The following is an 18215-nucleotide window of genomic DNA, read 5'->3' on the forward strand; positions in this document are numbered from 1 at the left end:
GGTAATGAAGCACTGAAGTAACCCACATGGAGTGACAGTTTACAGCACAAAAAAAGCTGTGATATGACAGCTTCTGAGAAAGCATGGGATAGCCAGCATGGAGCAGCAGTTAAAACCCTGAATGACAATAGGTTGGCTGAAAGACAAGAATGAAAGGGGAAGAGGGCATGGAGATTTATGTAAGCATCTTGTTAAAGTGGACAACATGATAATGAACGGACTACTGTACATGGGCTATTTTGGTCACCATTTACTATTTTACTTTGTAACTGGATTGCCCCATTAGGATCTATTGGGCACTTTTTCCAGGCTATTAAGAGCTAGGATGCTGAGCTCGATGAACCACTGATGTGATTCAGTGCAACAGTTCTTGCCTCCAAATTGAAACTAAATCCAGAAAAAACTAAATTTTTTTCTTGCAACCCCCAATGATAAGATTAAAGAAACATCAATACACTTGAATGGCCTCTACTATACTATAGAACAGTCTATAAAAATATTGGGAGTGACTATAGATAACATCTCACTGTTGAACATCATACTGATCTATTATTGAAGAAATGTTTTGCTGTGCTCTGGAAACTTCGCACTATTAAGACAGGTTTAGAACAAATGCTAGGAAGTTCTTTTATACCCAGAGGGTGGTGGACACATGGAGCGCGCTTCCAGAGGATGTGATAGGCCAGAGCACTTTACAGGAGTTCAAGGAAGGTTTGGATAGGTTCCTGGAGGATAGGGGGATTGAGGGGTACAGATAGAATTAGAGGTAGGTCATAGAAGGGGTCAGAAACCACTTCACAGGTCATAGACCTGATGGGCCGCTGTGGGAGCGGACCGCTGGGCAAGATGGACCTCTGGTCTGACCCAGTGGAGGCAACTTCTTATGTTCTTATGTAAGCTTCATTCCGTTTGTTAGTGCAGTCATCGTTTTAAGTATTCTTGATTATTGTAATGTTATCTATTTGGGGGCTTTTAAGAAAATTTTAAGAAAATTGAGAGTGGTCCAAACTACCTCAGTTTGATTGATATTTGGATTGAAAAAATGGGAGCATATTACACCATATTATTTGAAATTTCACTGGCTGCCGATTGAGGCCAGAGTTTTGCTTGTTTGCTTGTATCTGTTACAAATCAATTTTTGGCTTGTCATCTGGATACCTTGTCTCCCATTTTTCTTTGAATCACCCAAATAAGATTACACGCAGACTCTGTTTATTTACATTTCCTTCAGTTAAATTATGTTGTTACAAAAGATTTCTTGAGAGAACTCTCTTTTCAAGCTGCCAAATTGAATGGTTGGTTTGGTAAAATTAGGTTAGGATCCTCTTCTTATCTTGATTTTAGAAAATTATTGAAGACTCTGTTCAATATTTTTATTAGTTTTATAACAATAATGCATAAAATACATATACTTTGTAACCTGCACATTATTGATAATCAGTGTCAAATATCGTACACATCTTAGTAATCTGCATGTGCAAGTAATAGAACAATGTATATCAACATAGAACTATACAACTAAAATATAAAAGAAGGAAAGGAAGTCAGTCATAAATTGAGACCTGGTCTGTATCATCCTCTAAAACCTCTAATTTGAAACAAATATTAATGTATAATACTAAAGAGATTCATATGCAAGCAATTCCATACTAAAGAGATTCACAATATTTGATCATAGTACCCCATACCTTAATATATTTAGCAAAGCTACTATGTTTCTCTGCGTATGCTTTTTCAAATTTTGCTATCTGACATACCTGAGCCCACCAGAGATGATAAGATAAGTTACCACTGTTCTTCCAGTTACACAGAATAGTTTTAACAGTAATAAGAAGTAGGCATCTCAGTAGTCTCCCAGACCATTCATCAATAGGTTCTTTTAACCCATATTTGCCATATATGATAATTGCAAGAGTAAGGTCTTCCTTAATACCAGTGATTATGCCTATCGTGTCCCATAATTTATCCCAGTATGTTTTGATAGGGGGGCATTCAAACATCATGTGAGCTAGGGTTCCCACTGCTGACTTACACGACCAACAACAGTTCGATGTAGAATTAGGAAGTTTGCTGAGTTTATAAGGTGTCCAAAAGGCACGGTTGAGGAGAAAATATGCTGATTGAGATATACTTGCAGAGTGTAGAGAGTGGATACACTCAGACCAAATTCCATTCCACTCCTGGGAGTCGACCTCTTTTCCAGTGTCTTTAATCCATTTGTCACGTAGGTCCGAAGATCCTTGAAATTTGGCATCAATTAGATAGTTATACCAAAAGGCAGCTTTGCCTTTCTTCTTAGATTCTACCACTCGATTCAATCTCATTAGAGTGGGTTGAGACTCATGTATAGATGACAGATCAATAGAGGCTTTGATAGAATGACAGATTTGTATCCACCTAAAGTGTTGAGACATCGGAAGGTAATATTTCTCCTGAAGTATAGAGAAGGGAATCCATTCATCTGAACAATATAGTTGGTGAAGATAACAGATACCTACAGTGTGCCATAGCGACCAGTGTATGGGTTTCCCTTGAATCAAAATCTTTGCATTGTTCCACAAATAAACAAAAGAAGTGGTTTCCCATCTAATATCCGCCAGATCATCAGCTGCACGAAGAGCTAGTTTAGTTGAGTGAGTAGGTTCTCTTTGTTCGCCTTTTTTGTGTATATTTGTGAATACAGCCGAGCGCAAGTCTGGAATACCCAACGCTGACTTTTCCAAGTTGGTCCAACTTTTTTGATGTGTAGCTTGTGTATCAGATATCCAGAAGGAGCATCTTCTCAATATGAACGCTGTGTGGTAGTCAAAAAAACTGGGAAATTTAACCCCTCCCTCTGAGATCTCGCCTTTCAGATTTTTCAAACCTATCCTTGGAGTAGAATTATTCCATAGAAATTTGGATAGTATAGACTCAATTTTGGCATATATATGTCTAGGTAAGTACATCGGAAGCATACTTAAAACGTAGTTCACAACAGGTGTTATCATCATCTTTATGGTACACAGTCGCCCCCACCATGTAAGACGCAGAGGGGTCCATTTGGAAGTAAGTGATTGAATCGAGTCTAAAATGTAGTTCATGTTGTATTCCGCAGTCTCTTCTAGTGTTTTGCCAAAAAAAAATACCTAAATATTTCATTTTGCTGGTGGTCCATTGAAGCCCAAGTTCCACAATCTCATTCTTTATTTCAGGACAGTTAAGAGCTAGAATTTCGGTTTTAGTTAAGTTCAGTTTGTAACCCGATACCTGAGAATGAGTCAAGCACCTCCAGCACTTTTCTAAGCGATGTCGGAGATACATAAAGCAGGACATCGTCCGCATATGCGGATAATTTTATTTCAGTATTCTCGCATTCGATGCCCCTAATATGTGGGTGTGTCCGTATCGCTATCAATAGTGGTTCTAAAGCGATATTAAATAGTAGGGGCGATAATGGGCAGCCCTGTCTGGTTCCTCTACTTGGTCTAAACATTTTTGAGTATAACCCATTAATAAGTACCTTTGTGGATGGTTTGGAGTACAACACTTTAACCAGTGCCAAAAATTCAGGTGTAAATCCGAACCATTTCATCACAGAAAACAAAAAAGGCCATTCGACACGATCGAAAGCCTTTTCTGCATCTAGGGCCATGGCCACCAATGCAGAATCGTTATGGTTGGCATAGTCTATGATATGCGTGAATAATCCGGTGTTGTCAGCAGCAAGACGTCCAGCCATGAATCCATTTTGATCAGCTGAGATGATGTGAGGTAGTACAGCTTGAAGGCGAGTAGCTAGTGTTTTTGCATACAACTTTGCGTCGATATTTATTAATGACAAAGGCCTATAGTTCTGTATCGACAATTTATCCTTGCCAGGCTTGGGCAATACTATTATTGTAGCTTCAGTGAACGTGCCATCAACATCCCCAGATTCAATTAGATAATTGTAGAAAGATAATAATCTAGGAAGTAATAAGTCTTGAAAGGCCTGATAAAATTCTGATGACAGTCCATCTGGACCTGGAGATTTTGCTCTCGCCATTGAAGATAAAGCCGTAGCTAATTCTGACTGAGAAAGTGACTTATTCAGTATATTGTTGTCTTCCTCTGATAATATCGGCCGTGACAGGTCTTTCAAAAATGTCTCAGGATTTATATTGGGATCAATTGAGGTTGTATATAGTTGTTCGTAAAATTGTTGAAACTTACTTAAAATGGTGGGCGGATCAGTCGAGATGGTATCATTCTCCGTTCTCATGGCAGTAATATTGGTTTTTTCATTTCTTCCTTTAAGATAGTTAGCTAAGCTACGGCCACAAACATTAGTCTCCATATAATACTTAGCTGATTGTAAAAATATATGCTCTGCTGCCGAACAGCTTTGTATAAGATTATAATTGAATTTTGTGGCTTGTAAAAGCCGGAGTGTATGCATATCAGAAGTGTCAGAGCTGTGTGCTCGTTCTAGAGACTTGATATTGCTATCCATAGATTCCAAAGTGGACACTGTTTTTTTCTTCTTATAAGCAGCATATGAAATAATAATCCCACGTATATAAGCCTTGAAAGCATCCCAGATAATTCTCCAATTGGTATCCTCTGGTGTATTCAAGTCAAAATAGTCCTGGATGGCACGTTCGATATAAGGTTTGAATTCAGGATCTTGTAGAAGGCTATTGTTGAATCTCCATTGAGATCTATTTACGGGTATTCCTATATCAGATAGACTTAACACCACCGGAGCGTGATCAGACAAGGCTATAGCTTTGATGGAAGAAGAGCATATGTGCCGGACAAGGGAAGGAGTTACTAAAAAGTAATCAATTCGTGAGTACGAATTGTGGGGATTGGAAAAAAATGTGTATTCACGTTCTGACATGTGCAGCAGTCTCCATGGATCTGTAAGTTGAAATTGATTAATCATATCTTGTAATTGAGACCACATTTTAGATTTTTTAAAGATACAGGAGGATTGTCTATCAATATCAGGGTTGGAAATTAAGTTGAAATCTCCTCCTAATATGCATGGGATTTCAATATGTTCATATAGACGTTCAGCTATAGAGGCATAAAAATGTAGGTCGTCAATATTGGGACCATAAATATTCAGTATCATCATAGGAGAACCTCCAATATCTAGAACCACCTCAGCCCATCTACCACACCCATCATTAGACTGTGATATAATTTTGATCTCTGGTTTTTTCCTTATTAGTATAAGCACCCCATTTTTTTTATCAAGAGCAGGAGATGATATAGTGGGAAAAGCCCATGGAACCTTAATTTTACTTGAGTCATGAGCATTGAGGTGTGTCTCCTGCAGCAGCACAATATCAGCCTTTAATTCATTTAAATATGATATAATTTTCTGCTGTTTAACATTGTTGTTAAGACCTTTAACATTCATGGTAACACAGTTCAAAGGCATTTCAAATAGCTAAATAAAACATCAGCATAAGCATGTGGTACATTATGAGCATATAGCAAAAGAGTATGACACAGAAAAATCTGCAAGTGCATCTAGACTGACAGTGCAAGTAAACATATTTCCATAACTGCAACAATAACAATTGTAAATGTTGAACACGGGTCAGCAAGGCCACCGGTAGAGCAGTCCTGTACTGCCCAGCGTGAAAAATAATTGACCAACAAACCGTGGGTTCAGCAATATGTAGTCATGGTGCTATAAAATATAACAGCAGTTGATTTTAAGAATTCACCTCAATTATGATTTTTACAAGTAGCCCATCAGGTGGTATCAATGGACGAGGGTGCCAGCTTCTCCAAATAATCAGCAAGATCCATAGGTCTGACAAAATCTTTTGTGCAATTATTGTACGTGACCCTCATCTGGGCAGGGTAAATCATTCCAAACTTTGCACCCATTGCCTTTAGTTTCGGACGATATTCCAGAAGTAGCTTACGGTTTTTGGCCGTTTGCTTACTGAGGTCGGGTACAAACATCAAAGTGCGGCCCTCATATTTTATAGGTGAGCGTAGTCGGGCCTGTTGCATGATGATAAGAACTTGAGTGTATCGGAGAAGCTTGACCACCACTGCCCTCGGGTATTTATCATTTAAATTTTGTTGTGCTGGCACCCTGTGGGCTCTCTCTATTTCAAACGGTTGGGCAAATTCTATTTCAAGTAATTTTGGTAGAAGATCAGATAGGAATTTTATCATGTCACGACCCTCCCTTGACTCCGGTAATCCGAGGATCCGGAAATTACTCCGCCGGGCACGATTGTTCGCGTCCTCCAACTCTAATTCAAGGCGATCAATTCTTTTTATCTGTTTCATCGTGGTGGAGATATTTTCCGAGTTAACTTTAGTTTTAATTTCCAGCGTCTCCACGCGGTGATTTAGGTCCGTGAGCTCGGCCCTGAATGTTGTCAGCTCCGTCTTGATGTCGGCCATTAGTGAGCGCATGGCGCGGATTTCTTCTAGTATGGTGCAGGCCGTATCATCGTCAACCTTCGCGGCCGATTTACTCGGGGAGACAGGGTCTGTGTTACGCCGTTTACCGGTTTTGGCGGTTGCCATGGTGTCGAGGGAGAAATGAAATGATAGCTGAGCACTCTTACCCACGATAGGTCAGTGAAAATCGGGACTTTCGTTCGAGTCACGCTGGAGCACAGGATTAGGCAGCCATACCGTTTAGCGCTCGCTAGCGCCCCCCTAAAATTATTGAAGACTCAACTATTTGCAAAATTTGTATCCTAACTGGGTTTCTCATTTAATAATTTTATGCTTCCGTTATGTAATGTATTACCTTTTAAATTTCATTTTTACTGTATGTTCGGTTTTTATTTGTTGTAAACTGCTCAGAACCATTCTTTTAAAATGTACTTTTTTAAAAATCATATTCTTCACTGTAGGATTAGTTCTTATTTATTGTACATTTATTAGAATTGTACTTTCCTTTTAAATTGTACTCTTCACTGTATGACTAGTGCTTATTTGTTGTAAACCGTCTAGAACCATTTTTGGTTAGGCGGTATATAAAAAATAAAATTATTACTATTATTATTATCTGCATACGTACTGTACTGTCTGATATAAATACAACCTTTAGCTTAAGCGCAATGTAAGTACGCATGGTTCTGTTTATTCTACTTTTGAGTTCTCTCCTCATGCTTTCATAGGGTTGAAAGATTTTACATTCGTAAAATCCAGACTCCTCTAGACCCACCTTCCAGGCCCGCCCATCCCCGCCCCATTACGTCCCAGTGCTGCCCCTAATCCCACCCCAGCCCCACACTCGCTGCTTACTCTGGTTGGGCAGGAGGGCATCCGCACATGCGTAGATGCCCTCTTGCCTGACACAATCTTGGAGGAAGCTTTTAAAAACCCGGACAAAGTGCCAAGTTTTGAAAAGCCATCCAAACCCCCCTCGAAAGGAGGACATGATCGGGGAAATCCGGACGTCTGGTAACCCCTATGTATTTATTGTACTTCTCCCCCCCTCTCCTCCTCGCTCTTAGTACATTTATTTTGTGCTTTTTGTTAGTCTGAGTAAAACTGGTCTGTTTATCATTGAACTTCCTTTAATTTTGAGGTGTCCCAGCTCTTTCCAATCTTTTCGTAAATCTTTAATAACTTTTGTATTTGCTAAACATTTTTGAAAATTAATCCCCTTGTATTTTAGCATATTTCTTAACTTATTGTGAACCGCGTTGTTTCCTCTGGTTGAAGACCCGGTATATAAAGTTAAGATTTAGTTTAGTTTAGTTGTTTTTAATTTTGTTCTTACCCCAATTTTATTGTTGTAAAACGCGTGGAGGGGCATAATCGAAAGAAACATCTAAGTCCCTTTTTGTCTAAGTTGCAAGTCGTCCAAAGTCAGACAAAGCTTAGGACACATTTTCAAAAAATACGCCCAAAATATTTTTTTCCCAAAAATCGTCCAACTATACGTCTAGCCGTCTCATCATCCAAGCTGCTAAATCGTCCATATTTATACCACATTTTCGTCCAAATATTCATCCAAGTCAAAAATGCCTAGAATAAGCCTTGTTGGACGTGAGAGGGGTCAGCAAAGTGATGGATTGGACACCCAGACATGGCACCTGAATAGTGGGGTACCTTACAGAGCACTGCTGTGAACTTCACAAAAAGGGTGCCCCATAAACATCTCACTACAACTCCCTTATAGGTAATGGTAAGCCCCCCCAAAAAACACCCCCAAAACGTACTATACCCACCTGTCTATAACCCAAGTAGCCCTTATAGCTGCAGGAGCCACTTGTATGACAGCACAGAAGGGTTTGGGGGGAGTGCACATTTTTTACCATGAATGCAGTGATTAAAGTGGCTTATAGGCCTGGGTCCTCCTCTCCATGGGTCCCTAACCAACCCCCAAGATGACTTAAGCCGCCTCTGTGCAGCTCTACTAGGCTTTCCTATGGCAGGCTGCCAGGTGCTGATGTTCTGGAGGCAGATATTTAAAGTTGTGATTATGATTTTTATGGGGGGGGGGTCAGTGATCACTGGGGTAGTGTATTGTGGTCTGTACTATGTGTTTGCAGTGCTTATCTGGACACTTTATATAGATTTTTGTGACTTAGACCATGTTTTAAATGGCCTAAATCACAACGTCCAAGTTCCGTCTAGGCTGTGTTGTAAAACTTTGTGTTATACATTCAGTACGACTAAGTCTAGCAAATCCCATGTCCCACCCAAATCCCACCCTCGACACTCCTCCTGAAATGCCCCATTTAGCTCTGGTCGTTCAGCAGCACTGGGAAGGCCTAGGTCGCTTGTAAACACGTCCAAAACTCGTTTCGATTATCGGCACTTGGACGTCTTTCGTTTATGATCGTCCAAGTGCCGACTTAGGGCTGGTTTTTGGACTTTTTTGATTAGTATTTGATAAGCGTTCAAACTTGGAAATTCTACGCTAGCTACGTAGTCTGCAGAGTTACTCTTCTCTCTTATTGTTTACAGAACTATGTAAAATGGGAGTTTTATTGACCGCCACCCGTGTTATTTCCGGATATTCAATGACGGGTCATGTTTGGAGCTCAGCATTAAATATCTAGTGTATGCGGCACCGGCCAGTGGTGTAGTAAGAGGCAATGGTGCCCCTCCCCCGCTGCACGCCCCCTTCACTTTACCCATTCCTTTTTCACTTCTCTGTGTGAGCAGCATGCTTACCTGGGTGTCCGCTTGCCTTTTGACATCACTTCCTAGGTGTGAGTCCAGGAAGTGACGTCGGAGAGAGCACGGATGCCAATGCAGGCAGCAACCTCACGCCGGGGAAGTAAAAAAATGTTCGGGGAGGGCAAGGGGCACGCACGTGCAGCAAGGAGAGGAGCGGGGGGTGAAGAGGAGGAGGAGTGCCACGCGCTTAGGAAGACTGCACCCAGGGTGGAACCCCCCACCCCCCATATCTACACCATTGGCACCAGCTAACACATAGCTAGTTAAGTCTGGCCATGAGCTGCCACATAGAGATAGGATAGATGTTTCTGTGATCCTATTTATGTGGTTGCTTTGTCTATTTAAGTGCTACATAGCAGCACTTAAGCTGCCAAAATACTGACTAGTCCTCAGAATGCCCCTCAAATAGCCAGTTTTCACTTAAACACTGACTGCTAATTTTCAGAGGCAAGTGCCGCGGAAAATAAGCAGATAGCTCTGAAGAAATGATTTGACCAATCAGAGGCCATTTCTGACCAGTTATATCATATTGAATATCAGCCAAAATGACTTTACTGATATTGAGGGGCCCTTTTACTATCCATGGGTAGGCCTGGGTGGACAGGGACCACTTACTTTGAGCTCAAGGTCACTGTAACAAAAATGAACTTGTCAAGGTCAGTGTTAGTGGGGAGAGAAAACTGAACCCTATAACTACTGTGAGTCCCTATAGTCTGATATCTCCCTCTTCCTCCTCTGCTCAGTCTACCTTATCAGATATTTTTGTTTATCGGGATCACTGGCAGCAGCAGTGATTCACTCATGCTGTTAGCTGCTGAATCTGGAGCCATCTTTCTGCTGCATTCCCCTCTCATGACTTCATGTTTCCACATGAGCAGAAAGCAGCAGAAGAAAGGTTCTGTCTGGGATTGGCTGCCAGCAGGGGTCAGAAGCTGCAAAATGCTTTAACATGTTTGATGTAACCTGTTTTCCCACACAAAATGCATTCAAACATTTAATGCATTGACACATTTCTGCTATAACCCATTTTCTTGCTAGAATATTTTTGGGAGGGGGCAGTTTAGTAAAAGAGCTCCTAAATCTGTAGCTACCACATGATAAATCCTGCAATAAGCCACAGTAACTGTAAATAGTACCATGGTATAGTAAAATGGCCCCTACATTGCTAAGTTTTACTATTATTCACTTACCACCCAAATATCATGTAGCATATGCCTCGATAGCAGCATACAGAATACTGGATTTTTCGAAGAGCCCATTGAAAAGTGCCCTCTTTATTTTCAGCACTTTCAAATTGACATTAATATACTTGAGTACAAAAAAAAATAAAAATTTTATAACATATTGAATGAGTAAACACAGTGGCGTACTAAGGGGGGGCGTGGGGGGCGATCCACCCCGGGTGCCAAGCCCTGAGGGGGTGCTCCCGGTCCGGTCTGATTCCCCCCCCCCTGCGCCGGATGTCACGTCTGGAAACAGCCTGCAGCAAAATCGCGATGCCAGCGATCTTTGCCTGCTTCGGCTGTTTCCTCCACCACGGTCCCACCCCTCCTCTGACATCAGAGGAGGGGCGGGACCGCGGCGGAGGAAACAGCAAGCAAAGATCGCTGGCATCGCGCAATCTTGCTGCAGGCTGTTTCCCCAGGGAAATGAAGCTGGGAGGCCGGGGGAATGAGCAGTGCTTCGTGGTGGTGGTGGTGGGGCCGAGCGGTCCTTCGAGGTAGTGGGGGGGGCAGCAGGCCTTCAGGGTGGGGCGGGCAGGCAGACCTTGTGGAGGGGCAGCACTAGTTTGCGCTACTGTCTTAGACTTTAGGGCCTGGGATTGGGGAGAGATGGCATCCTCAGTACTTTATAATGCAAGTGAAACAAAGATTTGGTCAGATTTTTGAAGGGTCTGCAGAAGAAAAATATTGTATAGGCCGGGGACATGAGACAGCAGGAAATGGGAACTTTTCTTCCTTCTATTTTTGTGAATGGAAAGACTGAGGATGTCGGAGAGTTCAGTTAAAATATGTGCTTTATAAGAAAATATAATAATGTGTTTTATAAAGTTTATAGCATTGCTGGCCTACCTGGTGAAGTGTTCCTAGTGGTGGTGGTGGCAGCGTGACAATGTGTTGAGAGGAAGAGGTGATCTGGGAAATTCTGCTGAGCAAACTCCGGGCCCATTTCCACCCCCCAGTTAGTCCACTCCACTCAACTGGTTCACACACTGAGTGAGTCTTTGGGTGTTGTTCCTGGGTAGTTGGGATCTCTTCCAGTGGTTTGTCAGTATCTCCTTCTGGTCCAAGGAAGGAAACTTTGTTAACCTTAGCACTGACTTACAGAATATGTTTGTAACAGCGCTGCTTGTGTGGCATTAGTCTATGTAGTGATCGAAAGAAAAAAACCAAACCTTTGTACATTTTTGCACTATATGGTGGGTGTATGAGGAGATTCACATTTTCTGCACAGCTAAGTCCGTGTGAAGTTACCTTGTGCTGTATTTGACATCTAGCAAAGTCTCTGTTTGAAAGGAAAGATCTCAGCTTAAAAATTAAGTGGCCAGACGTTATGGTAAAAGCAGATAGCGTAGCTGGTTTTAAGAAAGGTTTGGACAAATTCCTGGAGGAAAAGTCCATAGTCTGTTATTAAGACATGGGGGAAACATCTGCTTGCCCTGGATCGGTAGCATGGAATGTTGCTACTCTTTGGGTTTTGACCAGGTACTTGTGACCTGAATTGGCTTCCATGAGAATGGGTTACTGGGCATGATGGACCATTGGTCTGACCCAGTTAGGCTATTCATATGTTATGTTCTCATCTGTAGGGGCCTTTGTTTTCACTTCTTATTTTAATGTATTTTTTTTCTGAGAACTTATCAGTGTTTTTTATAATGGGAACAAAAATGGAAGAGAATTAATGTGTGTGGAATGGGGGTGGGTAACTAATTTCTTCAGCTAAATAATTCAATCAACCTCAACCAGACATAGGAGAACTCACGCACCATTTACACACCCTCCAACCAAAAACGTCAAAAGAAAAAAACAGTTCGACAACCTCCTAGTCATTCGAGCTGCAACACTCGACCCTCAACTCTACAACCTATTGACCTCGACCACAAACTACAAAACCTTCAAAAAAGAAATAAAAACCCTTCTATTCAAAAAACACATAAAACCGAACTAACACAATCAGAACTGTCCCAAGCATCACCTGCAACTACTCCATACTTCTGATGTCATGACAATTCAGACATAATTTATGTTATGTTATGGTATGTTTGGAATAATGGTTACATATATGAGGTTCAATAAAAAAAAATTTTCACTGCCTGTTTCTATTATGACCATTTATTCAGTTTCATGGTTATTACAAAAAATATTTTTTTAAATGGGGGGGTGTAAAAAAATGATGGGCCACGGGTGCCACATACCCTACGTACGCCACTGAGTAAACATGTCTTATCATTTGCTCTTTATTTCCACCACCTGAGCACAGTATATTGATGCACCTTCTTGTCCAGTTAAGTCTGTCTTGACTAGATTGTAAGCTCTTTTGAGCAGGGACTATCTCTTCTGTGTTTTGATGTACAGCACTGTGTATGTCTAGTAGTGCTAAAGAAATAAGTAGTAGGATCAAGCTCACAGAAAAATAAAGATGTCTTTATGGGTATGATCGATTTTTCACTCTGTCAAAAATTACAAAGACTAGGGGGCACTCGATGAAGTTACAGGGAAATACTTTTAAAAGCAATAGGAGGAAAAAACATTTTAACTCAGAGAATAGTTAAACTCTGGAACGCATTGCCAGAGGTTGTGGATAGCGTAGCTGGTTTTAAGAAAGGTTTGGACAAGTTCCTGGAGGAAAAGTCCATAGTCTGTTATTGAGAAAGACATGAGGGAAGGCAATGCATGCCAGGAATCGGTAGCATGGAATATTGCTACTCCTTGGATTTTGGCCACATACTAGGGACCTGGATTGGCCACCGTGAGAACAGGCTACTGGGCTTGATGGACCATTGGTCTGACCCAGTAAGGCTAGTCTTATGTTCTAGAGGAATTAGTCTAGTGCAGTGATTTTTAACCAGTGTGCCCCCAAGAGGTGATACAGTCCATGTCCTGATTATGTCTAGATAGCTCTGGTTGACCAGGAGTAGGCTTCGATGGCAGTTCCATTGGACCTGGACAGTGAAGCACTTGTTCCAGATGATGTACCTACTTTGATTTCAGAACAATCAGTAGAAATAGTTGTGAAGTCATAAGGTAATACCCTAGATCATTTTCATCAGATCTTGCTGGTTAACCTTTGTGAATTGGTTGACTCTCTCTGTCCTGCTTCGGTTTTCAATCCAGGCCTTTTTTTGCCTTTGATTAATGATTCTTTGAAACAAGGGGAAGTTGGAAAACCATCATCATATGCCCAATTCTTTAGAAACCTTCTCTAGATTCTAGTTAACCTTGAAACTGTAGATCAGCTTCAAATTTGCCTTTTTGTACCTAAATGCTCCAATGCTGCTCCAACTATCATAGGAATTCATGAGCGTCAGAGCAGCATCAGATCATTTAGCATTCCGGGCCGCAGTAGAAATATCTACCATGGCTTAGTAAAGGAGTGGGGGGTCAGTTAGCTCTTGTTTTTATAATTTACCCCAACTTTATAGGATTTATTTCTATTTTATTTTGTCTGATTTTGCTCAATTGCTCTATGCTTATGAGATTTTGCACATTGATCGTTATAATTTCTTGTTTGCAGGATTACCAGTTAAGATTTTAAAGAGCTTTCAATGTATGCAAAATGCTGCAGCCTGGCACTTGACAAATTCTAGGTTGCAAAGTCATGTTGATTCCTTCATCTTTGCATTAGTAGCTGATAGAGAAATGCTCATTCAGTTTCTTAGTTGTAGCTGCTTCTTTTTTTTCCATAGAGTGGTGCCTGGATACTTATTTAGAGGACACTAACGCGATCCTAGCAGTCTGTTACACTCTCAGAGTGAGAGACATTTGGGGGTCTTTTTACTAAGGCGCACTGGCCGTTTTAGAGCGTGCTAAATGTTAACACGTCCATAAAATATAATGGGACGTGTTAGTGTTTAGCGTGCTTTAGTAAAAGGACCCCTTAGTTCAGGGGTAGGGAACTCCGGTCCTCGAGAGCCGTAGTCCAGTCGGGTTTTCAGGATTTCCCCAATGAATATGCATTGAAAGCAGTGCATGCAAATAGAACTCATGCATATTCACTGGGGAAATCCTGAAAACCTGACTTGAATACGGCTCTCGAGGACCGGAGTTCCCCACCCCTGCCTTAGTTATTCCTTCTGCCAAATCCTTTCAACTTGAGTGTGTGCATTCTTGTGCTTACTCTTCATATTCCTTGGTTTTTCTGTGGAATAAAATGTCTTTTTCTTGTAGAATGACAAATGATTGGGGTTTCAAAGAAGCTTTTTTTGTTTTTAACTGAGCCCTGTTTGAGGATAAAGTTTTAGGATTTGCTGGCTTTATGGGCATTTGTCATACTGTTTGAGGTTTTTGTTTTTTTAAAAAATTATGGGATCCTTTTGCACAGGTATGGGAAACAGTGGCCTTAGCACACCCTTACATGGGTCTTTCCCACACACTAAGGCCATTTTTTTTTCCACAGCTGGAAAATGGTTGATTTTCATTTTTCAGCATTAATGATCATTCGCTGTTGCCATTAGTGCATGGCCATTAAAAATGATGATGTGTGTGAGCCCTTACTGCCACTCATTTGAATAAGGGTCCACATGCTAATCAGTAATGCCAATATGCTGATTAACATAGAAATGCCCATACTCTACCCCCGATATCTCCCCTCAGCAAAAAAAAAAGAATATTTTTTTAGAATGTGGTGTGCATACAGAGGCCCTGATTCTATAAATGACACCTAACCTCTAGGCGCTGAGGATCACAACTGTCATTCTGTTACATCCCTTCTGGATTCAGTATGCCACATGTTTAATCTCTTCCCGCAGAAATCCCAACACTCTTCTGAGCACATGTTCCTCCCACCTTAGAGAGAAAGTTAGAGTCCCCTGCAATTTTCAATTTCTGCAACCAATACATGGAAAAGTCTTCTGCGCTGCATCTTTTTCTTATTTTTTCGCTTAAAGTTTGTCTTTTTTGATGACTTGACACCCCTTTGCAGTGGTCCTCTGTTGGAGGAAAGGATGTAGTCCTGCGGAGCCGACTTGCTTCACTGAGAAACTTTGGTGGATCTGTGGAGCCAGCCTGTTGCATGCCACCCTTCCTGGATGGCTCTTCAGCACTCAGCCTTGATGAGGCCTGGTTATTCAGATGTGGTTCTCTCGATGCTTTTGAAGTCCTCAACTATGGCTTCTTATGCCAAAGCCTGGAAAGCTTTCCAACAGTGGTGTGATATGGACCGTGTGAAGCCTGAACGGGATCCAATTTTGGTGGTCCTGGCCTTTCTTCAGGCAAGTTTAGATAAGGGTTTAGCGGTGGCCTCCCTTAAAGTTCAGGTAGCTGGACTTTCATACTTCAGGGCATGCAGAGGTTCTAGTTTGCTTACTGCTCATCCAGATATTACCTGGTTTCTAAGGAGGGAACTTCATTTGCTGGCTCCCTTGAATCATCCTTTTCCTTTGTGGAATCTTAACATCATTCTACAGGGTCTTATGGAAGCCCCAATTGAGCCATTAAAGGATGCTACTCTTGATCTGATGATCAAAACTGTCCTCCTGGTTGCCATTGTCTCAGCACGGCATATTTTGGAGCTTCAAGCTCTTTCATGCAGGGAACACTTTCTCCGAATCACAGACTAGGGAATTGTTCTCTGTACTCTACCTTCCTTTCTATTGAAGGTGGTTTTCACCTTCCATGTCAACCAGAAGGTTTGCTTGCCTACTTTTCATTCCACAGTCTCCGAGCAAAAGGATCAGATTTACACAAGATGGACGTCAAGAGAGTCTTGCTCCACTATTTGGACAGGACTAATGATTTTTGAATGTCTGATCATTTCTTTGTCCTCACTGCTCTGCCTCGACGTAGTTGGCCAGCGTCTTAAACCTCAATCACTCGATGGATTTTGTATAGCCATTTCCGCATCTTTTATCAGCTGCAGCAAGCAGCTACCAGTTTCCCTTAAGGCCCACTCATCTAGAAATGTTGCTGCTTCATGGGCGGAGTCTCGTACGATTCATCCAGATGAAATTTGCAGGGTGGCTTCTTGGTTCTTTCTTCATACTTTTATTCGGTTTTACTGGGTGGATGTGGCGGCTCACTCTGATGCCGCTTTTGGGACCTCAACACTACCATTGCTTTGGTATATCACCTAGTATACTGAATCTGGAAGGGACGTAACAGAATGGAAGATTAGGTTTTCACCTTTGACAATCTTCTCTCTGTTAGTCCCTGGAGGATTCAATATGGCTCGCCCTCTCTGTGTAAGCTCAGTTGGTCTGAATCGCTTGTTTTCTGTCTTGGTTATTCTCCTTACAGGCTTGAAGATCTTCCAGCCAGTAGATGGATCACGTGGGGAATTCGCTCTTCTGTGAGCATGCATATTTCCGAAAGCTTTTTCATGTGGGTGCTCTTTGCATAAAGCAGGTTATTTCTACATTGTTCCTCAATGTTTTTCTGTGTTGCCTTTGAGCCGGTTTATTGCTTAGTTTCATTTTTGCCGAGCAGACCAGTTCAGAAATTGTTTATGTTGCTGGGGCACTTCCCCAGTAACCCCTTCCTTATCATGGATTTGTTCAGGTACATTGCTTGGTTTTGGGACCGAGCTGCAGGGGGCTCTAACTCTCTCTCGAAGGTGGGAGGAGCATGTGCTCAGAAAAGCGTTAGGACTTCTGCAACTCCCGGATGGCGGGAAGGGGTTGAGCACCTAGAATACTAAATCTTCCAGGGACTAACAGAAAGAAGATTATTGAAGGTGGAAACCTAATCTTTCATTAATCCACTAAGTACCATTTATAGAATCATACCTAGCGGCGCCTAAGCAATCTTAGGCAATGGTAGGTATTGAAACCTTAGGTGTACTCCCATTTATGCAATGGCTTTCTTGACCTTTAATGAGTGCATCTAAGTTAGGTGCCTTCCGGCGCCTAAGTCAAATCATGTCCAAAATCCACCACTAATCATGCCTGCTTTCTGGCAGGTGCCTCAGAGTAGAAGCCTACTTCAAAATGGTAGGTGCCTAACCGCTAATTATTTTTTTTGTTTTTTAATTGCTTTTTAATGGTGCTTTTCAATTAATGGTGTGATAAAGCCAAATTGAATTAAGATAGGTGCCTAGATTAGCTAGGCATGCAGATATAGACACCCAACTTGATCTGGGCCAGAGTGCAAAATTACCATGGAACACCTCAGCACATCCTGCGGTAAGTCCTTACAAGTTGCTGTAAGTGCATGCTAGTGTTTACTGCAGTTCAGTAAAATGACCCCTATGTTTGTAAAGATGTTTATTTTATTTTATTTTAATTATGTATGTATTTATGCAACCCATTATGAGCATTATTGGCAGGGCAGGCTAAATATCAAGATAGATAGATAGAGTTAAGCCTACTGTTTGGTTATATGAAGAACAGCTGAATTTGGCACTCTCCATAATACTCTTTTTCCTCAGAATGTACTTGGTCCCTCCATTGCTTATATACATGTATATCATTTTTAGCTGTTTACAAACTCTTATGGCCTTAATTTGGGTGTTTCCTAAACTGGCAATTTAAGTGCAAATCACTCATGCGATCACAGCCTTTGCCAACCGTATAAGTGGCTTTAAATATTGAGCACATTGAGCTTCATCCAAGATTCAATTTTTACAACTATTTGTTCTTTTCTTGCTCTTTAGGCTTTTCCAGGAAACATCAACTCTGATACAGTGGTCCGACATGATTTGCAACATTCAATTGTTGCACGCTATGTCCGCATAGTTCCATTGGATTGGAATGACGAAGGACAAATTGGGTTGAGAGTTGAGATCTATGGTTGCCCCTACTGTAAGTAGAAAACAATTGAAGTCCAGATGATTTTAAATTTCTAAAATCCCTGCTCTATGTGTATTGTGGCTCTCTCTCCTTCTGTTTTTTTGCTTTTTTCCAGCTTTATCAT

At 41.4% G+C, this 18215-nt stretch overlaps 1 protein-coding gene across 4 annotated transcripts in view; it reads left to right on the top strand.

Moving 5' to 3' along the window:
- Positions 1–18215, top strand: part of CNTNAP2 (contactin associated protein 2) — a 2440986-nt gene that overhangs the window by 893185 nt on the left and 1529586 nt on the right. For all 4 annotated transcript variants that reach the window (XM_033930311.1, XM_033930310.1, XM_033930313.1 and 1 more), the window contains one exon: positions 17956–18103. In XM_033930311.1, the coding sequence (XP_033786202.1) occupies positions 17956–18103 (148 nt within the window). The remainder of the gene's footprint in view (positions 1–17955; positions 18104–18215) is intronic.

The sequence above is a fragment of the Geotrypetes seraphini genome, chromosome 2 (genome assembly GCF_902459505.1).
Source record: "Geotrypetes seraphini chromosome 2, aGeoSer1.1, whole genome shotgun sequence".
NCBI classification, from domain to species: Eukaryota; Metazoa; Chordata; class Amphibia; order Gymnophiona; family Dermophiidae; genus Geotrypetes; species Geotrypetes seraphini.